Source organism: Pseudopipra pipra, chromosome 14 (assembly GCF_036250125.1).
Source record: "Pseudopipra pipra isolate bDixPip1 chromosome 14, bDixPip1.hap1, whole genome shotgun sequence".
In the NCBI taxonomy this organism is placed as follows: domain Eukaryota; kingdom Metazoa; phylum Chordata; class Aves; order Passeriformes; family Pipridae; genus Pseudopipra; species Pseudopipra pipra.
Genome location: NC_087562.1, coordinates 19,309,262 through 19,337,238, shown reverse-complemented (window position 1 = coordinate 19,337,238; position 27,977 = coordinate 19,309,262). Strand labels below are relative to the sequence as shown.

General features: G+C 44.8%; 2 protein-coding genes and 1 long non-coding RNA gene across 3 annotated transcripts in view; 2 read left to right on the top strand and 1 right to left on the bottom strand.

Annotated features, from left to right (window-relative positions):
* The first annotated feature begins 44 nt into the window (after positions 1 to 44).
* UBA2 (ubiquitin like modifier activating enzyme 2) lies at positions 45 to 17,646 on the top strand. Its single transcript, XM_064671313.1, has 17 exons — positions 45 to 216; positions 3,346 to 3,429; positions 3,670 to 3,740; positions 4,859 to 4,923; positions 5,402 to 5,502; positions 5,649 to 5,770; positions 6,430 to 6,497; positions 9,298 to 9,419; positions 10,204 to 10,303; positions 10,853 to 11,013; positions 11,546 to 11,639; positions 11,737 to 11,849; positions 12,313 to 12,468; positions 13,000 to 13,096; positions 13,663 to 13,768; positions 14,543 to 14,679; positions 16,333 to 17,646. Exons 1-17 carry the CDS (start codon positions 73 to 75, stop codon positions 16,620 to 16,622), a joined length of 2,031 nt encoding a protein of 676 aa, XP_064527383.1. The 5' UTR covers positions 45 to 72; the 3' UTR covers positions 16,623 to 17,646.
* LOC135422247 (uncharacterized) lies at positions 12,330 to 27,879 on the bottom strand. Its single transcript, XR_010434391.1, has 2 exons — positions 27,795 to 27,879; positions 12,330 to 18,999 (listed from the first exon to the last, which is right to left on the bottom strand). It is a non-coding gene; the product is annotated as an uncharacterized LOC135422247 (long non-coding RNA).
* The window catches only part of WTIP (WT1 interacting protein), an 85,854-nt gene continuing 83,911 nt past the window's right edge, over positions 26,035 to 27,977 (top strand). The window contains exon 1 of the mRNA XM_064671312.1: positions 26,035 to 27,906. Within this exon, the coding sequence (XP_064527382.1) occupies positions 26,499 to 27,906 (1,408 nt within the window). The 5' untranslated portion in view covers positions 26,035 to 26,498. The remainder of the gene's footprint in view (positions 27,907 to 27,977) is intronic.

The window sequence follows — 27,977 nt, the reverse complement described above, 5'->3', positions numbered from 1 at the left end:
CGGCGGAGCGTGGGCGGCGCTCCGCCCCGCGCGGGCCGTGAGGAGGCGCGCGGAGCCGCCGCCGTGTCCGTCATGGCGGCGCCGCTGTCGGGGCCGCTGCGCCTCGAGCTGGCCCAGGCCGTGTCCCAGGCGCGGGTGCTCGTGGTGGGCGCGGGCGGCATCGGCTGCGAGCTGCTCAAGAACCTGGTGCTCACCGGCTTCAGCAACATCTACGTGGTGCGCGGCGGGCGGGGGCGGGCGGGCCGAGCCCGTGGGGGCGCTCGGTGGGGGCGCGGGGCCGGCGCGGCCGCTCCCGCCGCCCTGTGAGCGCGGGGCCGAACCGGACCCGCCCGGCCCGGCCCGACGCGGCCCGGCCGCCGCGGCACCGCCGGGCCGGGGGCGCCACAAAGGGCCGCGGCCTGCGCGCCATCGCCGCCCTCGGCCCCGGCCCCGCCGCGGCCGCTGCGCCGCCTCCCCCGGCACGGCACGGCCACCCCCGGGAGCCGGCCCGGGCAGCGCCGGTGGAACCCCCCGGCACACCGCGCTGTCCGCCTCTGCTGCCCGGCCGTGTCAGGAAAGGCTGGGCTTTGCCCGGTGCCGGGGGTGGTCGGGGGTGAATTGGAGCGAGGAAAACCCGCGGGGAGGGGAATTGTGTGTTCCGATACCGGGCTGTAGAACCCTCAGCGCTGGGATCCGGTTACGGCGCGTCCCGCGGGCTCTTGCTTTCACTTTTGCTTCCAGATATTAATCTGAAAGTGTGTGGGAAGGGCAGGTGTGGGGGGGGGGGGGGGGGGGTGATGGAAACGGGATAGAGAGAAATGCTGTCGGCAGAACTTCGGTTACCCGGTGTCCAAACCTGTATCGATTCCTTACTGTAATGAGGAACAGCGCATGGTTTCAAATCCAGCTGGAGCACAGTCTGTTCCCTTGAGTACCTTTGTCCTGCCGAGTGTGCCCAGGAGTCACACCTGGGAGTTTGGTGTGCCAGGCTGGAGGAGTTTGGGGTTGTGCTCAGACGGGCTGAGCAGAGCAGCTCGTACCTAGAGCTGTATCAGCTCGTAGAACAACAGCTACTGGTTTGCCGTGTTATCTCTACAACTCAGACTTTCCCACTGAGATACGCTTAAAACACATTCTACAAGTTTAAAAAGTAATTCCAGGTTGTCCCTTTTGTTTAGAGCCTTTCCAATTTGAACATTGTAGCAGGGAAATAAACTGTAGAAGAGTCAGTTGTGTCCTCCTGCAGAACATTACAATAGAGTTTAATAGCTCCTGATTTTCCGGTTGTTCGTTAGGCATAAATCTCCTGCTTATTGTTTCACTTATTATAATTTAGGTTCTGGTATTGTGTTTCAAGGCTGACTTGGTTGAACTCCATTAACTTAGGTACATGTTGGATCAGAGCTGTCTTCATTTAAAAATATCACTGGCAGTGTTTCATGCAGGACAGTAATAGTTTATTAACATAAGGAATGGGTGGGTGGAAGACAAGGTGAGAGCAAAAAAATAATAATTATGCAAAGAGGAAATTTGCTATCGGGGGAATAAATTGCTTTTGTCAATATTTGTGATATTGTTGAGGGTTTTCCTTGGTTGTTAAATACTAACAAACCTGAACACTTGAAAATACTTTATATTTTTATAAGTAAGTTGTGATTTAAAAAAAAAAAATACTAAAAAAAATCAGTAGTTTTGAATACCAGACAACTCACAAATATGTGACAAATATACTGTGTTGAAAGGCTGTTGTCCTTAGGAATGGAGAATAAAATGTAGTTACTCAATATCCATGTCTGAATTAAGAACATGATATATGTTCTTAAGAAGTTCTGATGCCTTTTCTTCCAGCTGACTAAAATGGTAGCTGTGTAGAAGTTGTTTAATAGGTGAACTGTTAAATTCTGATCATTTTGAGCTGGACTGGAGCTTCTGTTGAGGTCTAATGGTCAAGTTGTCTCTCTGGAGAAAACCTTCCTTTGCCTCCCTTACCCTGTTTTTGCTGTTTGCAGTGGTATTTTGTGTCCCTTTGTCCTCATTCCCAGTTAAAATACTCAAAGTTTTCTGGGTAGTGGAAGTTTTAACAGAGTTTTGCCCTTAATTGTTTTCCCTTGAGGTTCTTGGTCTTTTTGGCTTTGGACTAAACAAGCTTTCTGAGTGTGTCTCAGGAGAAAGAAAGGAGGTAGAAATGTGTTTTCATGCAAATACCATTTTCATTAAAAGATACAAGGCCATGGGTAGTTACTCTGATACTGTGGGTGATAAAGGTTAACAGTTTCTGCTTTATAATACATTTCTAAGGCATTGTATCTTTTCTGTTTGCTCTACATTCACAAGTACATTCATTTAGTGTTTCAATAAAACTCTTGAGCTATTGCAGTTCGTAGTATATTAAAGCTTAGTCCTTAAATTAAAGATATTCCCTTCAGAAAACAGGAATTTTAATCTTGGAGTTTGGATCTTGCATGCAAAGCATGTTCCATAAGTGTTTTTTTCATAATTCATAAAATGAGAAGTGTATGAGAACACCCTCAGTGTCATGTTTACCCTTCACACTGCACTGTCAGGCTGAGAGGAGTGTGCAGTGAAAGTGTTGCTGTGTTGAGTTTGTCACCATTATCTCTGGGAATTGTGAGAAACATCTCTGATACTCAGAAAAACTGTCCCTCCTCCTGGTTACAAATGTTAAGGGCAGGAGAGGACTTCTAAAAAGAGTCACTGATCAGAGAAACTGTTTAATTAGAGGAAAAGTAGTAACAAAGCTAGGAATAAATGTCAGAGTTCTAGTTAAATCTTAATTCTGGTGGTGGGGGTTAAAGACATTTGAATTTTTGCTGTTCCTGTGCATATATTAATAAATAGGAACAAGGCTTTTAGGGGAGTTGCAGACATGGCATTCTTTGAGGTTGTACACCACAGGTGTTCTGTGCTGTATGTTTTTAGACACCTTGATTGTGTGATTGGATATTTTTATTTTGTAAGCTAACTTCATTGTTTTTTAACATGCACTTGGGCAGTTAGTCCTGTGACAACCAGCAAACCTCGTGCCCTGCAGTGTGTGTGTAAGATGGTGATGCAGCCCTTGGTTCAGTGATGCAGTTGCTCAAAGCCATGTTCATTTGTAAACTGGTTGGTTTGGAGCAGCCTTTCCTGCACCTTGGGGAAGCCCAGAGCAGTGTTCAGGGTGGGATTCCTGAAGGTAATGAGGTGATCACTTGTGCCTGTCCAGTTGCTCTAGTGCAGATCTGAGACCTGAAAAGGGGTCTGTAAAGTTTCTGCATTTTGGTCTCACCTTTCCTTCAGACTCTGTTCCTGATTTTGTTCCTTCTGTTTCCGTGGAAGTGAAATGCCTCTCTTGTTTGTTTGTAGATTGATTTGGATACTATTGATGTCAGCAATCTCAACAGGCAGTTTCTGTTTCAAAAGAAACATGTTGGAAGATCAAAATCACAGGTGAGGAAAAAGTCAAAGCTCAAGTCTTCTTGCTCAGTATTATTTTATGGATAGTGTTAGAAACATGTCCCAATGTAGTTTCTGCTGTGCAGAGGTAAGTGTTGGTTGGTTATCATGGCTATCCACAGCATTAGGGTAGCCAACTTACTCGATACTCAACTGGTATCAAGTCTGTCTTTAGAAGGAAGGAAGAAATAATAAGTGTTTTTTTTGTTTTCTTTTTTTTTGTTTTGTTTCTAGGTTGCCAAGGAAAGCGTGTTACAGTTTTGTCCAGAAGCTAATATTATAGCTTACCATGATAGCATCATGAAGTATGTTTGGTTTTAAGCTCTAATTCCATGTTTTGATTTGCAAGTACTGTGTTATTTAAATGCTGCAGTGGTGTGCTTTAAGGTATTTTACAAAGCTTCCTCAGTAAGGAGAAACAGCGGTAAATGTGAGCCTGCCACACACCTGAGTGTGGATTTTGCATGAGTTTTAAGCTCTGGTAGTAAGCTGTAGTCATTTGCTTGTGTCTGTTTTTCATTTTATTAGCAACATTTGCCATATAAGAGTCCACACTGTAAGAATGCCCTGATGTCTTGAGCAATAATTAAATTAAAAGAAATGCAAATGTTGAGTCTGCGATTAAAAAAATTAAGTCCTTTTCGTGTGTGTGTAGGTAACTGTTGTTTATATATGCCCCAAACTGTTAAAATTTAGTCTTTGTTAGCTGCAATCAGTGAATAGAGTACAAGAATATGTAGATTTTCATTAGCTGTTTCCCATGTTTTAATTTCTATTTGTCCAGTTTCTAAAAAATGGATATTCTGTAACACAGAGGTTTGAACTCTGATGTTACAGTTAGCCAGAAACACTGACTCACTGCATCCTTCCCCTGAAACAGTAAAACTGTTAATGCTGTTTCCTCTTTACTGTCCCTCCTTTTCCACCTTCTTCTTTAAATCAGAGAAATGCAGTGTAAAGACGCTGAAGTGTCAGGATTTCAAATCTCAGTCTTGGCTCCTGGAGGCACAGTCAGAGCTGTGGAGCTATCTCAGTGTAATGAATTATCCACAGTCTGATGAGCTGTGGTAATTACAGTGTGCATGTTTTAGCCACAGCTGATGGTTTTTAAGGTCAGTTACCACAGCTCAGCCAATTTACTCATTAGGTCAGAGTAGTTTAATCACTTTTCCTTGTCTGCCCGTTTCATTGGTCAAATTAGTACTAATTGCAGTAGCTTCCTTCCAGCAGCATAAAATTCAGGCTGTCACCCAGCTTTAAAAGGGGCAGGAGACAAATGGGGCAGTTAAAGCCTAGCTAAATTTCTAATACATGTAATTTATCACATGGACATCAGTCCAGCCTTTGCATGTGCAGAGTTTCTGTTGTGGATAATGCCCCAAGGTTGCTGTGCCATTTCAAGTGCTGTTTTTCTCTCCCTCAGCCCTGACTATAACGTTGAGTTCTTCCGCCAGTTCACCTTGGTTATGAATGCTCTGGATAACAGAGGTGAAGTTTGCACTGTGCTCTATACTGGGAGATGTTGGTGTTCTTAGAAACACAACTGTAACTGTTCCTCTCTTAGGTTCAATCACAAGTATCCTCTTAACCCACCTGTAGTTGGGCTGAGCCTTGTGTGCTTTGCTGGCAACTTGAAGGGCACCTAGTGCTCCTACAGGTGCTTTGAAAATAAACACAATCTGCTACATTGCTGCTTTCTGGGAACTGATGAGCGTTGTGGGTGCACACGTAGCTTTGTGGGTACATATATAGCTTTATTCAGTTGAGTTGCTGTGTTTAATAATGAAAATATATCTTGTCTTAATGGGAAAATGGACTTTGTGAAAATGGTGTAGTGCTCTGTAATGAAACAAGGCAGATTAAGGATCAATGTTTGCATAGAAAACTAGTTTGAATTTGGAGAAGTGAAACTTTTCTTTTTTCCCTAATTATTCACTTTTTTTCTTTAAAAACTCTTGATTTGCAGCTGCCCGTAACCACGTGAACAGGATGTGTCTGGCTGCTGATATTCCTCTTATAGAGAGTGGAACTGCAGGCTACCTTGGACAAGTAACAGTTATCAAAAAGGTTAGCTTGTGAGTTACTCTTGTCACTGGCTATTTTGGACAACAGGGAGTTGGCTGTTTAGAGATAGAGTTACAGTTCATCTGTTAATAGCTTACACTATCAGCAGCCTGCTCAGTGTGACAAGTAAATACTTCATTTTTCCCCAGGGAGTGACAGAATGTTATGAATGTCAGCCTAAACCAACTCAGAAGACTTTTCCAGGCTGCACAATCCGAAATACGCCCTCAGAACCCATCCACTGCATTGTGTGGGCTAAGTATTTGTTCAAGTAAGTGATTTTTTTTTTAAGAAGAAGAAAATAGGTACTGTGGTTCATTCTTCTGGTTTCTAAACCTACAGACAGAGACATAAAATGGACACACTTTTTTAAAATAAATTGTAATGGATTTTAGATTAATTTTACATTATAAACTTTAAATTTAAAGTTCCTTGACCTCGGTTTTGGGGTGGTTATTTTTTTTCTTTTAATATAAAGAGGGAAGGTCAATTAGACCTTGTTTTAATATCACAAAAAGTAATGGCAGAGTAGTTTGGCACAGCAGTGTAGGTTGAGGTTACTTTTTTTTTCATCTTTGTGTGGAGTTGAGCACATTTTTCAGTTTAGTGCATGTACTAACAAGTGTAAAGTTTGTTGGAATCTTGGATATCCCACAGGTTCTAAAAATGCCTTCAGTACTGCAGTCTAATATAAAGCTGGGTGAATTATTGAGTGAACTCTTTTGCTAAATTCATTTTTGTATTGAGCACTTTGTGTTGTCAGTGTTAAGTCCACGTGTGATGAATCCCAAAAGTTTAAAAAGCAATATATGAAGCAGCAGTCTGACAGCAAGAATCCTCAAGTGGATATATATTCATTAGCAAATACTTCAGTCTTTAACCAGTGTGCTGAAATTCTAGTGTTGTGTTGTTGTTCTTAATATTCTATAGCCAGTTGTTTGGAGAAGAAGATGCTGATCAAGAAGTCTCCCCTGACAGAGCTGACCCTGAAGCTGCCTGTGAGTGTGATATAAGCTGGTATCTTACCCCGTTACTGAAATGTTCTATTTCAGAGATTATGACTTGTTTCTCTACATTTCTTCAGATTAGAGTTCAGCTCCATTTTCTTTTAAGAGGATTCTATTTCCTGTACCCTTGGACAACAAGAGTTTGGGGAGTGTTAGCTGTAGTCTCCCTTACAGACTGTGATCTACACTGTGCATAATTCACTTCTCTCCTTTCGCCTCTTATTAGATCTTTGAAACAATTTCAGTGTGTGTTAGGTAAGTCAATCTGTGGTGCCTACCAGAGGTTTTTTTCATGAGGAATGTGTAAAAAATACTCTTCAAAGTGACAATAGTTTAATAGCTTCACCTGTCAGAACTGCAGCCCTTGTGGGCAGCCTGAAACATTATTGAATGGTCCCTTCAGAGCAGGGTGTGCAGTGGGTCACTGTGCTCAGAGAGCAGCTGTGAGGAACACAATCTGTGCACTCACTATTCCTAAAGTTCCAGTTCCACATCCAGGTGTAAGATATGAGAGAGATAATAGGTTTGTGTATGTTTGGAGTCTCCTGCTCCCTCTGCAGCAGATGGTTTTCCCCATGTGCCCGGGAACTTAAAGTGAAAAGTGAGCTTGAAGTGCAAATGAAATATCACTGATCTTCGCAGGGTGACCTTTTTTCCCTTACATATTTGGAAGTGATGGAGCCTTTCCTTCCCTGCATCTGGAGAGCTTTTCTTCTGAACAGAGAACTGAGTGATATTTGTAGTCATTGCTTTTTCCATTCTTAGCTGAGGGATTGCAAGGAATTACAGGGATTGTTTGAGCTCTTCTAGCCTTCAAAACTTCAGCATTAATCTACGTGAAGAATATGCCCATTTTGAGTGATGTTTTTGTAGCTGTTCAGTATTTTTCTGTAAGGACAGTAATCATAGTTACTGTGAGGTGGATAAGCATCATTGTTGGTTGCTTCTTTTGGATCCTTTGATAGATAAATGGACTTTTGGAGGGGAAGCTTAGAGGATCCTCTGACTCTTCAAATTCTTTGAACATCAGATAGGGATCACTGGACAGGTGGTTCCTATAGGAAGTGCAGAACGAAATAGATGAGTCTTAAAAAGAGTGGCATATAAAATAACTTATAACACTGGCTGCTGGAGGACTTGAAAGGTAGCAGACACAATGCCACTTATTTCAGCAGAGATAGCAGGGCAGCTCCAGGAGGTGTGATGGCAGCCTCGTGTCTGCAGTGGTGCTGCCGTGGTCACACAAGGAGTGTGAGTGCCCAGCTGGCAGCTCCCACTCTGCAGCCCTCACTTGCTGCCCCTGCCCAGGGGAGGAGAACCACACAAAAAGGAAAACTCACAGCCTGAGACAAGAACAGTTTAACAATGGAAAAAAAAAGATGTAATACTAATACCAATGATAGTAATAATTGGAATGAAGAGAGTGAGGGGGGAATAAAACTGGAGACAAACCAGTGATGCAGCTGCTCAGCACCCACTGACTGGTCAGTGCCCAGCCAGTGCCCAGCCCCTCACAGCCACCTCCCCCAGCTTGTGCTGAGCTCTGGAATATCCCTGTGGCCAGTTCAGCTCAGCTGTCCTGGCCCTGCTCCCTCCCAGTTTCTTGTGCTCCTGCTCCCTGGCAGAGCGTGGGAAACGGGAAAGTCCTTGACTCAGAGTAACCTCCTGGCAACAACTGAAGCAGCCTGTGATCAACATTATTACTTGAATCCAAAACACAGCACTGGACCAGCTACTAGAAAGAAAATTAACTCTGTCCCCGCCAAAGCCAGGACAGTCAGGGAAGAGTCAATGCAACCTTTGTAAAGGGAAGTCGTGCCTTGCACGGCTCTGGGGGTCATTTGAAGGGACCAGCAGAGGAGGAGCAGAAACCAATAAACCTGGGGAGGAGCAGATCTGTTTGGTTTAACCATTCTGAATGTGCAGGGACCAGACTCAAAAACTCAGGTTGTGAGGAACCTGAGGGATATAGGCACCCAAGGGGAGAAAAAAGGGTGAAGATCCTGAACTGCTTGAATGCTAGAGATAAATGGTGATTAGAGGAGTGTCTCAAGGGAGATGTGTGCAGTTCAGCATCAATGATTAAGTCACCCAGAATAATAAAGATGAGGAGTAACTGCAAAAAGTAGTAGAAAGGTTCACAATACAGAATGACTGAGCAACGAGACATGAAGCAGATAAATATGAAATAATGCAAATAAAGCAGTGGTGAAAGGGGGAAGCATTCACAAATTTACATCTAAAGCGATGGTCTCTGAGTTGATTTTTCTCATTCAGTCAAGATGTTAATAGATAGTTTTATGAAAACATCATCCTGCTGCTTATTAGAGATCATGATGGCAATTGTTGGATGTGACTGGGAAAGAAAGAAATGATTAGCATCTGTATATGGAATTTTTTTGTAAAAGAATAACCAGAGATAGGAAGCTGACTTTTTTTTCTCAAGTCCTAACCAAGCTAAGACTCTTGGGCTAGGAAAAGACTCCTAAAAGGGGGTGGTTAGATATTTATGAAATCCCAACACTATGTGGAGAAAATTAATGGGAAACAATTTTTCCTTGTTTCTGCCAATGAAGGAATTGGGTGTCATCCAGTTAAATCAGTGGGTTGCAGAGGCAAACAGGAGCAGGCACACTCTGTCTAATTCAGGTTTTGTTGGGTGCACTAAAGCCAATTCATGGTTCCTGCATAACTTTGGTTATTGACTTGGGAAATATTTGGATGGACTTTTCCTTTTTTTTTTTTTTTTAATTATTTTTAATTAAAATATTGCTTATCACTTTGTTAATAGGGGAGCCAGCAGAAGCAGAAGCCAGAGCACTAGCATCCAATGAAGATGGTGAGATTAAACGTGTTTCAACTAAGGAGTGGGCTAAATCAACTGGATACGATCCAGTTAAACTTTTTACTAAGGTATCTTCTTTATCCCAGATAAATGTCTTTATTTGAAGTGTATGAGGTGCTTTAAAGTCAAGTCAAAACCCAGCTTAGACACTTAATGCTCTCCATCAATTCTGTGATATTTTGCTGTCATGTTGGTCTCTTGCAACATTTGCTCATTTTTTGGCATTCCATGTGCATCAGTACAGGTGGCTTCAGCAGCTTGGCCATACTGTAGAGAAAAACCCATTTGAATTGCTTTTAACATGAAAAAGTGTGTTTGACTTCTGTAAGATGTCACTGGGCATAATGGGAACCAATGTGAGAGCCTAAAAGCCATCAGTCATCTTCTGTGTATAATCAGGTTCTGGCATAAGAAAACAGGAATTGGTTAAGGAGTTTTTGTTCTAAATAGTTACTGAGAGTGGATAAATACAGAAAATGAGTTCATAGATAGTAATAACTTTCCTTTGGAAAGCCATTGGCATGTAGGTAAGAGTGTCTCAGGGAGAGCATACTGAAGCTGTAGTGATGGCTTCAGTAGGCACATGAACTCCCTGTTTGGACTGTTGTTTCTTGATTTTCACTTTAGTCCTCCCCAGATTAATCAGAGCTGTGTCTGCTCAATGCAGTGAGTGTTAGAAAGTGGGGGATGAGAAGTTTTTAGAATCTAGTTTTATGTAGTTGAGAATATTTTCAAGGAGAAAATCCAAACCTCATAAATCTAATCCTGACTTTCCGGTTTCACAGCAGATGTAAAAATAAAGTGTGTCTTTTTTTCCCCCCTTTAATTTAATTTTGTTTTCATGTTTCCTAGCTTTTCAAAGATGACATTAGATATCTGCTGACAATGGATAAGCTGTGGAGGAAAAGAAAGCCTCCAGTGCCACTGGACTGGGCTGAGGTACAAAAGCAAGGTAACTGTCCCTCCTCCTGCTGTGTATTTTTAAGTTTTACCTGCTATTTTTTAATGCACTTCTGTGATATGTACATTTTTTTTTTACTGTCACAGTTGAGTACTGATAAAGAATATATTAATTCTTTGCAATTCCTGAAGATTTCAAATTTTTCTCTGTACAGAAAACGTTTTTCTAAGACTGTTTTGCAGCCATTACTTCAGATACTCAGTATTGGCTGGAGAAAATACACATTTAACAAAGTTACATGTCAGCTTATTCTAGGCCACCTTACCATAAGCACTGATAGATTTATCTCTGAAAGCTGAGGTTTGTTGAAAGTTTACATTTGCTGTAATTTGTGCATGCCTGGGTGACTGATACAATAGCTGCAGTTGCAATTCTAAATGCAGATTTGTTGTAAAATGTTGGGGCTGCTGTAGGTTAAGGATACTGTTCTTCAATTTAGAAAATATTTAATTTTGCTGAAATTGGAAAATTATTTGAGAGAAGTACTGTGGAATTTATAAATATTGCTGATCTTATTTATTTTTCTTTTTTTTCCCAAAGAGCAAAACGTGTCTGACCAACAAAATGAATCCTCTGCAGTGTTGAAGGATCAGCAGGTTCTCAATGTCAGGAGCTATGCAGACCTGTTCTCAAAGAGTGTTAAAACCCTGAGTCTTCACCTGGCTGAGAAGGCTGATGGAGAAGCACTTATATGGGATAAAGTTAGTTTGCCATATATAAACTCTATAAAATCTCTACATATGTAGCACAAATCAGTTGGGCTCATTGTTTCATTCCAAAATAATCCTACTTAGAACAAAAGCGTTTCCTCACTGAAAGCACTTTCCAGATAAACACATGTATTCTTTAAACACTATATTTTGTAAGTCACTGAGGGTAAGGATTGACTGTTGTGATGTAAAATAACTTTTGCATAAAAAAGTTTGTAAATATGGGGGGGCAAAGTAGTAAAATATTATTACAGCAGATAGTAAAAATACTTCTTTCTGAAACACCCAATGTTTCAAACTGTTTGCTTCAGTGTTGGAAATGTTTAAAACATTGTAATATTTAAAGTATTACTGCTCTGTCTAAGCACACCATCTGAAAGGGGAAATACATTGATTTTGAACTGGAGTAGTGTACAGACTTTTTTTAAAGCTTTCTGGGTTTTATGGTTTTAGGAACCATGTGTTGCAAACTATTTCCAATGAGTATTCTGATTTTTAAATGCTTTTTGCATTAACTTGTTAGGATGACCCTTCTTCCATGGATTTTGTCACTTCTGCTGCAAACCTCAGGATGCATGTTTTTGGAATGAATATGAAGAGCAGATTTGATATCAAGTGTAAGGATATAATATAACATTGTTTTATTTAAGTAATAACTTACACTTCTTGTGTTAATTTGCTGTTAAAATCTGCATACTCTTGCTTATTTTGCAGCAATGGCAGGAAACATTATCCCAGCTATAGCTACTACTAATGCAGTAATAGCTGGTCTGATAGTGCTGGAGGGTTTGAAGATCTTATCAGGAAAAATAGACCAGTGTAGAACGGTAAGTGGGAAAAGGAGATTTTCCTTTCTTGTTATTTACTATTTCTTGAAAAGTTACATTTAACATTCTTTTACTCATATCTGGCTTCACTGTCTCTCACTTGTTGCTTCAGTAGATTCTGGAGGTGCTGAGAACTTCAGTCACAATAAAGAGAAGTGCAGGTGTCAAGGCTCATTAAATTGCTGTGGTTTGCTGAGGATTTGGTGCTGGGTAGGAGAGGGAAGCAGAGTGCCCTCAGTTGGATGTGGCTGTTCCGTGTTGCAGATGTTTGCACAGCTGCTCAGTCAGCTCAGGGGGCAGTGAGGACTGGCTGGGGCAGGACTTTCTCCTGCCCAGCAGGAATGGCAGAGAGGAGCAGGGAACACACACTCTGTGAGACTAAGAGAAGAAATTTGGAGCAAAGCAGATTTTAGACATGCTGTTACTTACAGAATAACTTGTTTTCTTCTGTTTTGTCCTCAAGATTTTTCTGAACAAGCAGCCGAATCCCAGGAAGAAGCTGTTGGTTCCTTGTGCTTTGGATCCACCAAACCCTAACTGTTATGTGTGTGCAAGTAAGCCAGAAGTGACTGTGAAGCTGAACGTGCACAAAGTTACTGTGTTAACACTCCAGGATAAGGTAAATCCCGAGTCAGATACGAGGGTGATCCTAATACTGTATATTTTTAAAGGTAGGCTTTTGTTCATTGTGTTTTGACTGAGCATCACCTGCTTATATTTACATTTCTCTCAGCTGCAAGAAGAGCTGGATTAACCAAGATGCTTCTTGCCCATGTGTGTTCTGTGTCTTGTGAAGGAATGTTTGCATTTGGTAATTTTTTTATGGTTTTAAAGCCTATTCATATCTGACAACAACAAACTAAATTTATATTGCAGTTGAATAGTTCAGTAGCCACATTACAGTTGTTTAGTCACAATTGATTTGTAATTCTGTCATTTTATGAAGTATTCTAAAAAACTTTCCAGCATATCTGAACCTGGAGATATCAGACATCAAAAATATAATCAGTTTGTTCAAGGAAGTGGAAAAAAAGAAAAGTATAGGCTTTCAGTAGATGCCAGGATAATAAAATCAACATAATTCAAGGTTCTTTTTTTATAAGTGTGTTTAAGTCAGATATTGATTAAATAATCATATTTGTATTTTCAGATACTGAAAGAGAAATTTGCTATGGTAGCACCAGATGTAGAAATAGATGATGGAAAGGGAACTATCCTTATCTCTTCAGAAGAAGGAGAAACAGAAGGTATGAGTCCTGAAGGTTTTTAGATAAGAGTAGACAAAACCTTGGAAGAAACCATACAAAATATGTGCATAGCAGGTGTTGCAGTGTTCATCCTGTAGACTGATATTTAAAGAGAACTGGATTTGCAAGTGTTTTGAGTGGCCTGAGAACAGGCAGTGGTATTGTGTGCAGGCCTGCATGTCCAGCTTTCCTGCAGGAAGTACTTCCAGGATTCCTCTCCAAAATAGGTACCTGTTTGCAAGCCCCCTTCATTTTGTGGTTCTTAGAGGGTGGTCTGTTTATGATGCTTGTAGGCACTACTGAAGTACAGATATCATCTCCAAAATGTTCCTAAATGGAATTGTGAAGAGCTTGAACACGATGCATGAGGGGTAAATAAGTCAACATAAGTAGTTTTAACTCCTAACAGGCTTAAAAGTCAGCTTTTACTTTAAATATAGCTCATAAATGCTAAGCTTATGTTTCTACATAAAACTTCTGGAGTATTCCTTTCATCATATTGATTCAGGTGTAAAGGATCTTTATATAAATAGCTGTAAACACTGCAGATTTTATTGTTTTTGTAGCAAATAACCACAGGAAGTTATCAGACTTTGCAATTCGAAATGGCACTCGACTACAGGCAGATGATTTCCTGCAGGACTACACTCTGTTAATCAATGTGCTTCATAGGTAAGATTCTGAAATAATGATTTGGGATGTGTGTATGTAGAACAGTTCCACAGGGGTTTTCCACTCAGAATTTTAAAATACATGGACGAAGTTCCAAGACTAAGCTGCTGAAAACAAATGTAGTGGTAAAAGAGGAATTGTTATTTTTTTTTATGAAATTATAGAGTTTAAGGCTTTTTGTTTGGTTTTGTTTTGGGTGGTTTTGTTGTTGTGGTTTTGGTTTTTTACAACAGCATCAGAAAGGTTTCTTTGAATAATTTGTCATTACACAACATAAAAACACAGTGCAAAACCAAATATACTTTTGGGGAAACAACTAGCAAGAAACTGCCATTTGAAATAAAACAAAATTTAAAAAGGAAACCTGAGGTAACAGATCCTCTACTTGACTACCTGTGTTGAGAAGTCACTTTGAAATAACTGGTGAGTGTATGTAACCCTGGATAAGTAACAGACACGTTATAGACAGTAAATGAACACACTAGATGTTCAGAGAGAATAGGAGTGGGACATTAAGGAGCAAAGGTGAGCTCAGGTAATGATTTTTCTGCCTCCTGAGCATGTTAAAGCCTGGCCCTGGGTGGAACAGTGTTTATGAATGGACAAAGCATGAATTACAAAGGAGGACTGACCAGCTTTGCCTCTTTTTCGATATGTTTTTCTCCTTTTGTCATAGTTGCAGGGTGCTGTAATACTTGAATGATGTTTTCTTTGTGAAAAGGCAGGGTTTTGTTTTCTCCTGGGTGTTCCAAAGCACATGTGTTTTTTCTGCAGTGAAGACCTAGAAAAAGATGTGGAATTTGAAGTTGTTGGTGACGCCCCTGAAAGAATTGGCCCTAAACCATCCGAACCACCATCGAGGAACATCAGCAATGGGAGTGATGATGGAGCACAGCCCTCAACATCAACAGGTAAATAACAGGGTTTGGTATTCAATTAAACCAAATAGTCTTTCAACAGTGCAGTCCAATTAAAGTAGTTGTCTTCAGTTTTATGACTTAACTTTGCCAAAACAAAATAAAAGGCATTTAAGTTGCCTCTGTGTATAACTTGAGATATTAAATAGAAAAATGCACATTTACAGTTGTTACAAAATGCACAGAAGTTTACAGCAAATACAGCTTGAAATTATATTATTTACCTGGCAAGGGCCTGGTGGGGTGTCAGCTTAAATGTATCATTTGCACAGTGATTTAAATAAAGTTAGACCCTTCCTAACTCATAGTCACACTGCTGCTTGACAAAAAAGAATCAACCAAATTTATCACTTTCTCCCTAAAGAGAAAAGACTCTGCTCTCAGGAAGAAATACCATCACCTTCCTAATGTGGACTTTCTTTGAACACACTCAAAATAGCTTAACTTAAATGCACATGGAATGCTTAAGAAGTGGAGGCTAATGAACTGGAAATGTCACACTGCTTGACAGGGACAGTGTATGAATCCAAGGACTTGCTGTGGCAGATGTGAGTTAGGGATCCATAGTTCTGTTTACACTGTGGGATGCTGTTCCTTTGCCTGGCAGATTAAAGCAGACAAGTATGTAGTCACTTGCCTCCTGTTTCAGGGGAGACTAAATTTAAAGAACACTGCTAAAATTTATTTCAAATTATATTAAAAAAATAACAAAAATAGCATAAAATTAGTTTTTACAGTGAATTTGTGCTTAAAAACAAACCAAATCCACTAGATGTCTTATAAGTTCACATTTGGTTCTATTTTGCCTTTTTATACTATCCATTGTTATCCTCTAGCTCTGTAAATCTGCTCACCCTTCCACTTCTCCCTTTCTTTGTGGGTTCTCTCTCATGGAGTGTGGCCTCTCCTGGGAGTTCTGCTGAGTGTGGATGGAGAGGAGAGGCTGCACTACAGCTTGGGGTTTGGAAAAGTTCTTTTCTCAAAAACTGCTCCAGGCAGCATGGGATTGTTCTGCTTTGTGCATGCAGAACAAGTTACAGAGTCACAGAACATGCTGAGTTGGAAGGGACTCACAAGGACCATCCAGTCCAACCCCTGGCCCTGCACAGGCCCAGCCCCAGGAGTCACCCCCTGTGCCCCAGAGGATCAGCCAAACCCTCCTGGAGCTCTGGCAGCCTTGGGGCTGTGCCCACTGCCCTGGGGAGCCTGGGCAGTGCCCAACCAGCCTCTGGGGGAAGAACCTTTGGCTGAGATCCAACCTGAGCCTGCCCTGACACAGCTCCAGCCATTCCCTGGCTGCTGTCCCTGGTCCCCCCAGAGCAGAGCTCAGTCCCTGCCCCTCCTCTGCCCCTGCCCAGGAATTGGAACTGCACTGAGGTCTCCCCTCAGTCTCCTCTTCTGCATTTCCCTAATTCTTGGGTTATTGCAATATTTTCCATACCTTTGGTGAAGAAGGAATAACACTGTGAAAGCCATATTTTATAGTCACTTCAGGGAAATCGAAAACCCTCTTGCAGTCGAATAGCAAAGAACAGGGATAAAGAATGTTCCAAGGTGGATTTCTTGTATTAGAGACATGCTTATTGTTGTGTATGAAAATCAGCTGGAGGGCAGGCTGTCTTTGCAGTATCCATCTGTGTTTTGCAGCTCCAGATCAGGACGATGTGGTGATTGTTGACTCTGAAGATGAAGGTCCTTCAGGCACCGCCGATGATGAGGTGGAGAACAGGAGCCGCAAGAGGAAACTGGGCCAGCAGTGTGAGTGTGGCGGGGCAAAGAGGGCTCGTGCTGGGCAGGGCTCGGACCAGGACGACCTGATGATCGTGGATTCTGAGGATGAAGGTACTTCAGGCAACGCTGAGGAGGAGAACAGGAGCCACAAGAGGAAACTCGAAGAGAAGGGCTGCGAGTACGTCACCACCAAGAGCGTGTGCTGAGCTGGCAGAGCAGGAGCAAGGGCATTTGATTGAACACACAAATGCCCCTTGACAACATAATGTAATACTGTAACAGCATATGGTGTTGGGATGTGAAAAATGTCCAGAACTAGACTAATGTTAAGGCCTTGGTTCAAAGTGAACACCAAATCACTGGCTTAAATAATTTGTGTCTGCTTCTCTTGATGGTAAAGCTCTCGTATCACTAGACTTGTCCAGAAATGTTTTCCATGTTAATTCCATATATTAAATGTAATAGAAACATAGCTTATAAATACTTACAGATAAGTATTTGCTTAAACAATCATGGAAAAAGCATGTTATTTCTGTGTAAATACCTCTTAGGTATCATCCAACAGGGCAAAAACAATGTCCACTTGTTTAGTAAAATCTGATGCCCAGATTTGAAGCAACTACACTTCTAGTTTTTCAGTGAGTACCTTTGAAGTTTCCCAGCAGTGGCCTGCCTGCACATTTACTTATCCCTTATTCCATGTGTGAGGGCTTCACCTCCAGCATTCACACAGTCACAGATGCTTGAAGAAAAACATTTTTAGCCTAGTCCTAAACATTTTTCACACCCTGAACAAGTAAAGAAAAAAATTCAAGCAAATTAGTGCCATGTTCTAACAGTGTTCTCAAACATCAGCTGGCACTGTGTACATTACTGTAAAACTGTTAATTTACTCCAGTTTTTCAGCTCGTACTGCCTGGTATGTCAATGTAAGAAGCAAATTTTTGTGTATTGTTACAGTTTCAGGTTATTTATATTTGATGTTTTGTAAACTCAGATACTACTACTATACTGTACATCTGATGGACCAAATAAATAACATCTGAAATACTTGCTATATTTGCTTGCACAGTCCAAGATTATGCTGACTTATGGGATTTTACAATGTATAGCCTTCAAAAATTACTGTATTATTTCCATTTTTCTAAACATAACCTAGTAGTACAGAACTTAAGCTTCACTTGTTTGAGGTGAAAGGGGAATTTTTTTAATAAAACTTTTGTGAATGTTTTTTTTTCTTGGACAATCAATTATTGGGCTGTTCAGCTGAAGCAGTTGCACCACCACACACATGCTTTCACCTCCTCCTGCCTTCAGAAAGAAGAAAGCACTGATTTTTATACATTACACTTTGTGTGTAGGACAAAAGTGCAATGTTTTGAATCAATATCTTAAAACCTACTGCATTTGTGGGTGTTGGTAGGTCTCTAAACTATCAGTGTTGGTTCTTAGGATGCATTAATTGTCATTGTACCAAAATTATCTTCCAGCTTCCAGGTAGGGAACCAAAACTGCTCCTATTCAGAGGTAAGTATGCAGAGTTGGCCTTGCAGAGCACAGCAACTGAGCAGCAAGATTTATTCTGTTACAATTTGCAAACTGAATGACTTTTAAACAAAATTACAGAAGGCAAATGTAAAAACAAAAAAGGTTTTGGTTCCTGCATCTGGTTCTGACAGTCATCGTGTTGAATTGCCAGTGCAGTGCAGAACTGCTTCTACGAGGCAATTCATGTTTTATTTCTTGTTTTAGGCAGTAATAGTCATATGCAGTGGCTTGTTTGGAGGCCTAATACTTCACTGTGCAATTAAATCCTTTTGAGTTGGCTGCTGCTTGGCTGGCATGAGCAAAGACTGAGAGGTAAAGCTGTAAATAAGAGGCATTACAGGAAGGATTTTCAGTGCTACAATGAAAAACTTCTTGCCATAAACAGCTGAAGCACTAGAATTTAATGTCTAATGACATCTTCCAAAAGTTAAGGCTGGCATGTTTGGGTTTTAAGCTTGATTAAAAATAAAAGTATTGATTAAATTTAGCTTTCTAGCTTTTTAAAACTATTCTAACAGTAGAGGTTATAATTCTGGCAAATACATTAGTTTTACTGAAATTGAGAGTATTCATGACTTGGCAGTGGTGTATGAACTGAATCAAAATAACTCATCACTGACAGATTTTGGGGGGGTGAAAAACTAGGGGGGTTCTATTCAGTCTCACTGGTATCTACTCCTTAAGTTATTAATTGTTCTTATGATGCTGGTGAGAGGAAGTTTTAGAGAAGCATTAAGTAATTATAACAATGTATCATCTTTTGGTTTGCAGCATGAAAGGAAAACTCACCTGCACAGGGGTGAATTCCCCTGGGGATCTGTTCAGATGTCGTCGTGCCTCTGATGTCTGGGCAGGAAGGAGTTACATGGCCAGAAAATGCTCCAGATCCTCCTTTAACATGGAAGGGACTGATTTTTACTGAAATGCAAACTGCTGCTGTGCTCAGTGAAAAGCTGCTTTTCAGAACTGCTGGACTATGAGTGTCCTTAATTGGCTATTAGTCACCAGGACTGTGTTAATGTAGAATTTTCCAACCTGAATTGAAGACAAAATTATAAATTGAAGCATTTATTAAGCTTTCAAGTAATTAAAAAAACCCAACCAGTTTTCAACTGACAATTTGTTCAACTCCTAATAGCAGTAACAGTCATATGGAAGGAAGTGTAGTTGGAAGGCACAAGATTTAAATGTTAAAATGGAGCAGAAACTCTTGCCAGTGCCTTGGTCTGGCACTTTAAAGTAGGTTCTATCTTCACTACCAATTTTTGAGCCCAGCTCATTAAATCAGTACAAATTGCTATTTGCAGTGATATAAATTGGCTCTTCTGTCCCCCAGAGTTCTCCAGTTGTTTGTTTATACTCATGCAAAATTCTGTAATACAGATAAGGTTTTCTGGCTGCTTTTATAGCAACAATTAATTGTTGACACTTGAATTTTTTATTTCCTTAGTGAATCTGAGTGCCATGTATGGCCAAGACAGAGTGGAAGATGAGTGTAGTTGAGTGAAGCGGGGATTGTATCTACTTCTATCTGCTGTTAGTTCAATATCCCTTTTCTGCAGTGGAGCATGGAAAGGAATATTGACCATTGATGACAGACAACTGTTAATTAGAGTCATTAAGCTGCTCTGACCCGGGGTGGAGGAATTCTCAAAGCATCTCAAGAGTCACCCTTATGAGGTGATAACCATTCAGTAGAAGGAACTTCGGGGCCCTGCTGACACAGCCTTGTGCCAGCCCATCTCCTAAAGAGCAACTGCACCGTGTAGACAACCACGTAATGTTTGTAGTACTTCTATGTGACATTTTAGTTGTACTTCAGGAAACCATTTTGTAGTTGAAGGACAGAGAGAGGTGCGTCCTCTCCACTCTGACAGCTGGGAGCAGATTGATGTGCCATTTCAAGTTCTGACCTTTACAACAATGTCCTCTTCCTAACCATTTATTAGAGCCCAGAAGATAAAATCAGGCTGTGTTCAGTCTGAAGATACCATTGACACCTGCTTCAAGCATTACTTCTATTGCCCCAAAATTTTAAATTTGGATTAGAAAACTGAATAAACACTGAATTAAGGGAAATAAATTTGGGGTTGTTCTGTTCCCGTGCCTATAGGTAGAGATATTTTTCCTCTCTACAAGGAGGAAGAGGCAATTCAAATGCTTCGGTTTGGAGGCCTTGATTCTTTAAGGGAGGAGTAGGATGAAGTAAATACATGTACTCGTAGATACAGCTTGGTGTCTGTGTTAAAAGAAGAAAATTGCTGGTCAGATACATGTGATCTTTGTCATCAGCATGTCCTTCACTCACAGGAGGGAAAGGGAGAAGTCTGCAGTAGGATTTCCAAAAGCAAAGACACTTAGGGAATGGCTCTGCCAGTCCTTTCAGCTACACCCAAAGCTCCTTGCAAACGTTCCTTCCATCACTGCAACACCACGAGTGAGTGGCTGTAGGTGAGAAGAGACAGACCCCCAGAGCTCAGGCTGGTTTGGTGTGGTGCTCACACAGCTCTGGGGGTCTGTCTGCACATCCACAGGGGTTTAGATGTGCCTCTTGCACATCTAACCAGGGAGAACTGGAGGTAGCAGGACTGCGCTGGGGGGAAAAGGATGGCAAAGACACCTGACTAGAGCTTGGGAAGCTGCTGGGAGCTGTGGAGATCACAAAGGGAATGGACAGAGAGAGGGCAGGTGGGCCTGGGAGAGAGTTAAAGTGGAAGGAACTTGGAGATGCTGTGAATAGTGGCTAAGGACTGGGATAAGTGCAGGGGAGAGCTCTGGGACACAGGGCTGATGGGACTGTGGCATTACTGGGGATTTGGAGAGCAGGTTATGAGCTGGAGAACGCAGAGGATACAGAATCCAGAGACCAGCCTTCATTAGTTACACTGCTTGGGGAACAGCTCTATCCTCTGGCAAATTTGTTCATTATTTTCAGTGATATCTCTGTCATACCACGTTACATGGAAAATACAATGAAAGATAAATGTATTTGGTGTTCTCACAACAAAGCAATATCCTCTTTCTTCTTGATCCCTCCCATCCCAGCTAAGTGTGCTGTGTTGCTGGGTCAGGAGGGCAGTGCTCGGAGCTGCCTCATCTCTTGAGTGGGGTATAAAGAGGCACAGCCAGTGAGGGGCTCGTGTCTGGCAGTCTGACCCTCATGCAGAGTTTCTATTCCTTATTTATTCTTTATTCTATATTCTAATGCTGTCTGATTTCTTTGCTGGATGATGGTTTGCAGTATTGTAATGGGGACTTTCTTTTTATCACATCAAGAGAAATTTCAGCTGTGTAGAGTCCCAGGTTTGCTTTATATTTCCAAGTCTCTGAAATAAGAAGCTGTATAACCTAAGACCTCCTTAAAAGTACTAAGTGGGTGCACTGCTAACAGAGCTGACCACCTAAATTATGGATTTGTGCAAATGAATTGGCTGGTAACTGATTGCATTTGAATATCCAGCCACTATGTCCTTGTGATTGTAAGGAAGTATGGCTGGGGTCATGTGCAGTCTCCAAAGGATGAGCCAATAAACTGCACTGGACAGAAGTGTTATTATCTGAAATATGTAAGAGAAGTGGAAGATGAAACTATAAAAGAAATCAGATCCCTAAATGGTGTATTAATCACAAGTGCCTGGACATATGTTGTCTGTCTGACCCGGCACGGTCACAAAGCGCCTGTTGTGACTGGAATTTTACAGGGTCTGTCCCGAGCTGTGTTTGTGCAGCACAGTGAATAGCTGCATTTGCAATGAATAAGAAGAATGTAAAAAATGTTAAATAGTGTTTTATTGCAGATTTAGAATGAGAAATGACCTGTAAGCCTGCAGAGTAGCGCTAGTCAGAAATACTTTAAATAGTTGTGCCTAGCGAAGGCAGCCATTCAAATACAATGTGTGCCGTCCACCAGAAGATGGTGCCCTAAAACACACTCTATAATTTCAATTTTTAGAAGCTGTGATCAACTGCAAATAAGAATTTTAAAAAACAGGTTAGAACAGAGTGATTTACAAACAAATCACCCAAGTCCAAATACAATGTTAATATCCCAACTTCATATTCCAAAATGTTTGCTTATATTTAAGGTTATCACAACACAAATTAACATACAGGATCCAAACAAGCAAAACAAAACAGTAGAAACCCAATACAGCTACCGTTTCAGAGACAATCAAAACTTCAGCCTCCCATCCCAAAACAAAAACATTTCTTCATAATTTTTGCATGAGTTTCACAAGGTTTTTCAGTGTTTTGTGTTCATTTGGTTTGGGTTTTTTTCATCAGGCTTAAAAGAAACTAGAGAAAAAGAATAATCATTAACATTCCTCACCAAGAAACCAATCAATTTTAAAACTGGAAAACCTTGTGGACATCAAGGTATAATTTCATTGATTTCTTACTGCTGGAGACAAAGAAGGAAATTGCAGAAAATCAGGCAGCATCCAGTTCAATAGGCAGCTTCCAATTGTTAAATTGATGAAGTGAGACAAAGAGCTCCCTCCTGCATTGTCAGTAAACCCAGGTCTGATAGAACACACATGGCAACACAAGGCAGTGGGATTTCTGCTGTTGTCTTCAAGAGGGCTGAGGTTTCCCCAGTGAGTTCTTACATTTACAGATTCCCTTCTTTGTTGGTAATAAACTGTTTGCAAGCAAGGAAGCAAAACCCCCAGCAGGTCTCCCTGCCTCTTGGCTTGGGCAGTGTTCCCTTGCAGGCCCTGGGAATTACCAGGAGCAGGAGTGTGCTGCCTGTGAGGCCCAGCCAGCTGATATTCACAGATCAATAACTCCACCTGGCTGCTTTGCTCCCTGTAAGTCTCAGACAATGGAGTTTATTTAACAGAAGCAGCTGGCTTTCCTTAAAATCTGATTTACCATATAACACAAAATCAGGCACAAGGATTACCACACCAAACAGTGAAATGAAGTTCAGCTTTTAAAATACTCTGACAGCTCTTGTGCTCTTAGTTGCAAAGTATGAGTCTTCTTGCAGTATATACATTTTACTACTGGGTGTTACAATTAAGCAAGTATATTGAATATTAGGTGGGGGAAAAGCCAGGTCATAGAATAGAATCATAGAATCATAGAATCAGCTGGGTTGGAAGGGACCTCCGAGATCATCAAGTCCAACCCTTGATCCACTACCACTGCACTAAGTGCCACATCCAGTCTCTTTTTAAAAATCTCCAGGGATGGAGGTCAGGATTGTCAAGCTGTAATTATCCAGTGCTTTGGGTTTTCATCTGCATAACAGTGAGGAGAATGATGGGGGTACTTAGTACATCATCATCATGGCTAGGCTCCCGAAGTCAAAGAGCAGCTTTGACTCCACACTGGTTTGCCCAGCCTGGTGCTGATGGGCTCTGTAGGCAGTGCAGCAGTGCCCGAGTGTGCTGAGCACCACTGAACGTGCTGATGTCACCCCTGTGCTCCACTCCTGCGGCTGCAGGGGGGTAAATGGGATGTTCTTTGTGTGGATGGCAGAAGAACAACTCCCTGGTGAAGAGGGGGTCAGTGGCACTGCCCCTGCAGCAGGGCTGAGAGGGAACACAGTGCTGGGATGCTGTGGCCCAGGACTGAGTTATTTTTATCATTTGATCCACATTGCTCACTAGCCCTTAGATTCCCCAGATTCTCTCGGTCCCCAGTATGTTTTTCCCATGAGTTCATACTCAACAACACGTGTTTTAATGACTTAGGTACAAATAGACTTCCTGCAGAAACCTGCTGGCAGCAGAAGCAGCACAGAACTGTGCTGCCTCAAAAGGCAGAACAAGGGCAGATTTGTGGCCCAGAAGGACAAAGCTACAGAAGGACACACAGCCCCTGCTGTAGCTTACACTTCTGACTTCCCACAGCACTAGCTCTGCGGTTCCTGCTGTAAAGATACCTGCTCAAAATGCTTCCTTGCATGAGCACGCTGGCAGGGCCTCCTAATATGTCCTACTCACTCTGTTAGATTAACAGTACAGTTATGTAATGTTGCAAAGTTAAAAAAAAACAACCAACAGAAAAAAAAATCTCAAGCTTAAAATAGAGGAAATTAATTTCCTTTACATGTGCTCTGACGGATCGACTTCCCATCTTGTCCATGAGCCTCACCCAGTTTCTCAGGAAGACAACCTTACAAAAATTGGCAGTAAGTGATGCAAAGTCAGCACCAGGAGAGAACAGCCTAGTATAGGCCTCAGGAATGACTGAAGGAGCTCTGCCCTGGTACACTTGAAGGCTCAGCTCATGGGATGCCCACTGCTGCAAACAAACCTTGTCCCAGGTGGGGCAGATGAAGCAGATGGTGGTTTCCATGTGCTCTGTGGGAGGAACCTCTCTTTGTTCTCGGCAGGTAGGTGTCTGTGCTATGTGGCTGACAGCACAGTTGTGTCCTTGCTGACAGTGTTACCAGCGAGCCCAAGGCTGCAGTGGGACAGGCACTGGAATGCTGGTTGATCCCAAGGCTGCAGTGGGACAGGCACTGGAATGCTGGTTGATCCCAAGGCTGCAGTGGGACAGGCACTGGAATGCTGGTTGATCCCAAGGCTGCAGTGGGACAGGCACTGGAATGCTGGTTGATCCTGCTCGGTGCTGGGGCACATTTGCTACCGAGGGCCCTGTGCTGTGTGAGCTGGGCATGGTCTGCACCAGGACACAACTGCAACAGGCCTCTCCTCCATCACACACCTGTGGGCTACAGGTGAAGTGTAACTTGTTCCACAAGTAGTAAAGCTGCAGGAGCATGTGGTAACAGCTTGTTTAGGAGATGGGCAAAAAGTGTAATGAAAGATGTGAACACAGAAAAGAGCACTTGACTCCCAAGAGCAGTGGTGTTTGCCTACGGGTGTGCACACTGACAGTGGATTGCCTCTGCCATGTCTGACAGACTTGCTTTTCAGATCTTGCTCTGCACATTTACATGGTTTGTTGGATTTTTTTTTTTGCACACACAAGCAAACAGATTGCCAATCAATTGCCCTCCACAGCTGGGGACATTTCTGAGTACACAGTTGCTTTTAATGTTTAATTAGGTATGATAACAGAATAAAATGTTCTTGGCACAGCAGTGCCTATAGCTCAAACTTGCGACATATTTCTCTCTTCCCAGCGTGCCCAGCACCCAGCAGTGAAAGGACGCTCCTCAGGTACCCCTTGCTAAGGCCTTGTCAGCATTTCTGCCATCGACACAAATGATTGTCAGAGAGTTGCAGCTTAGTTGCCAAAAAAATTAACTGTAGGCTGCAATTTAGTATTGGGGGTCTCGGCTCAGTAGCTGTTTTGGGGTGGTTTTCTGACAGCCTTTTCCGTGAGCACACAGATGTAAATGGGAAAGCAGTGCTGGGGTGTTTGTTACCGATCAACAGATGAAGCTCTCGCAGTTACACAGACAGTAGCTGCTTTTTTAAACTCCCAGTCAGCTCACAGATTGCTTTAGGCCACAATATGTTTATCATATGTCTTAGCACTGCGTGGGGTTTTTTTGGGGTTTTTTTTAAGGCTTAATAAATAACTGGCAACAACCCTCAGCTGCCGTGCTACAAGCACAGGTCCTTTCACCTGGCCAGCGCTGGGGGCTGCGCACAGGTGCGGGGCTGCTCCCGCACCCCCGGCCCCGCAGCACTGCCGAGATGTCGGTTCCTGCCCGGGGCGCACCCCGGTCGGGGGTGGGTGGGCAGAGCCGCCTCTTCCCCGGGATGAGGCCGCGGGTCCCGGAAAGTTCCACGCGGGGCGAGGACCCCCGAGCGCTCCCGACGGGGCGCCCCGAGCGCGGGTTCCGCGGGAGCGGGGTGCGGTGACAGCCCCGCCGGGGCAGCGGCACCGCCCGGGACGGGCCGGGCTCGGCCAGCCCAGCCGAGGAGGGAGCTGCCGACCCCGCCGCCGAGCAGCGCCGCGGCCGCCTCTCCCTGCCTGACTCGGGGAAAATCATTGTTTGGCTCCGGCATTAACTACATTCCAGCGGGACGCAGCGCCCAGTCTCCTTCCTCGCATTCCTGCCCCACACAAAGGAGTCCCTGGCTCGCCGCGCCCCGCGCTCCGCTCGCCGCGCCGCGAAGCCCCTCCGGGCCGGCCGCCGCCTTCCCCCCCGCCCGGGGGTGCGGGCGGGCCGCGGCCCCGCCGCGGGGCGGACAACGGGGGCGGCGGGGGCCGGGACCCGCCGAGCGCAAATTCCTCCGCGCAGCGCGCCATTGACTGGACCGGGCAACTTATTTAAGGCTGGAAAGTGACACAGGGGCTACTCGACCGCGCCGGCCGCGCTCCGCGGGCAGCCCGGCCGCTCCGAGCCCCCAGCGCGGGATGCCGCCCGGGTGACCGCGCCCCGCAGCCCCCGCAGGAGGAGCCGCGTCCCGCCGCTGCCCCGCCAGGACCGCGGGAAGGGGCTTTCTTTTGGGCTGGTTTTTGTGTTGCTGGATTTAGGGATTTTTTTTGATTCCCCCCCACCACCCCCCCCCCCCCCCCCTTTTCTTTCTCTGCTCCGGGCTGCGGTTTCGCGGAGAGTTCGCCGCCCTCCCCCGCCCCGGGCCGCCGGGCTCCGGCCGAGCATGGAGAAGTACGAGGAGGACATGGCACTGAAGGCCACCAAGTTCATGGAGGACCTGTCCCTGTACGAGCCCTGCCCGGAGGGTCCGTACGGCCGGGGCGGCCGCCGGGACCTGGCGCTGCACCCCGACCTGGAGGAGACCAAGCGGGTCATCGCCGCCCACATGACGGCGGAGCAGCGGGGCCGGAAGATGAACGGCTCGGCCGCGCCGCCGCCCGCCGAAGGCTTCCCCGCCGCCCCCTGCGGCAAAGCCGCCCCGCTCCGCGCCAACGGCCGCGCGGCCGAGCCGTGCTGCGAGGAGGGGCTGTGCACCCGCTCCGAGGTGGCGCTGCCCTGCTACAGCGGCTTCGCCGACAAGGGCAAGCGCTACTCGGCCGAGGGCTATCGCTACGCCGCGGGCAGCGCCTTCGACGGCGGCTACGTGGCCAAGGGCGGCGGGCGGGCGCCCGGCGGCCCGGACGGCAAGTTCGGCGCGGCCAGTCCCCGGGCCAGCCTGGCCGCCGCCCCGCCCGGCCCCGCCGCCGAGCACGGCAAGTTCTCCAGCCCGCGCTCCAGCCTGGGCGGCGCGGCCGCGCTGTCCTACGAGAAGTTCTCCAGCCCCCGCTCCAGCCTGGTGGTGCCCGGGCAGGACAAGTTCGGCAGCCCCCGCGCCAGCCTGGTGCAGTACGACGGGGCCGCCCTGAGCCCCCGCTCCAGCTACGCCAGCACGGCCAGCGACACCAGCAAGCACTCCAGCCCCCGCGCCAGCCTCACCGGCTACGACGGCGGCGGCAGCAAGCCCAGCAGCAACCGCACCAGCGGCATCAGCATGGGCTACGACCAGCGCCACGCCAGCCCCCGCTCCAGCACTGCCAGCCAGTACTCCTGCACCGCCAGCCCCCGCTCCAGCTACTCGGACTCCAGGTACGGCCCGTCGGGCAGCGCCGAGCCCGAGGGGGCGGGCGGCCCCGGGCTCGCCCTGGCCAGCCCCCGCTCCAGCCTGTGCGGCCCCGAGGGTGGTCGTGCCCCCGCCGTGGTCAGCCCCCGCTCCAGCATCTCCAGCCAGAGCTCGCGGAGCTCCCGCGGCTCCATGAGCGCCTACCCCGAGCTGCAGCTGCCCTCGCCCCGCTCTTCCCTGCTGGGGCCCGGCCTGCAGGAGGACGGCGCGGTGCCCGAGCTGGACGTGCACCACCGCATCCATGCCCAGTCCCCGCCGCGGCACGACCAGCAGCACCCGGCCGCCCCCGAGCCGCCGCCCCCCTACGCCTACAGCCCGACCAAAGGCTCCGCTTCGGCCCCCAAATTCAAGCTCCCCTACCAGGTGACGCCGTGCCGGGAGAGCGGCCCCAGCCAGGCGGAGAGGCGGCTGGAGGCGCTGACGCTGGAGCTGGAGAAGGAGCTGGAGATGCACATGAAGAAGGAGTACTTCGGTGAGTGGGGCAGGGGGGGAGCGGGCGGCTGGAGGGCGTGCGGGGCTGCCCGGGCTGGGGGGCTTTGGCCG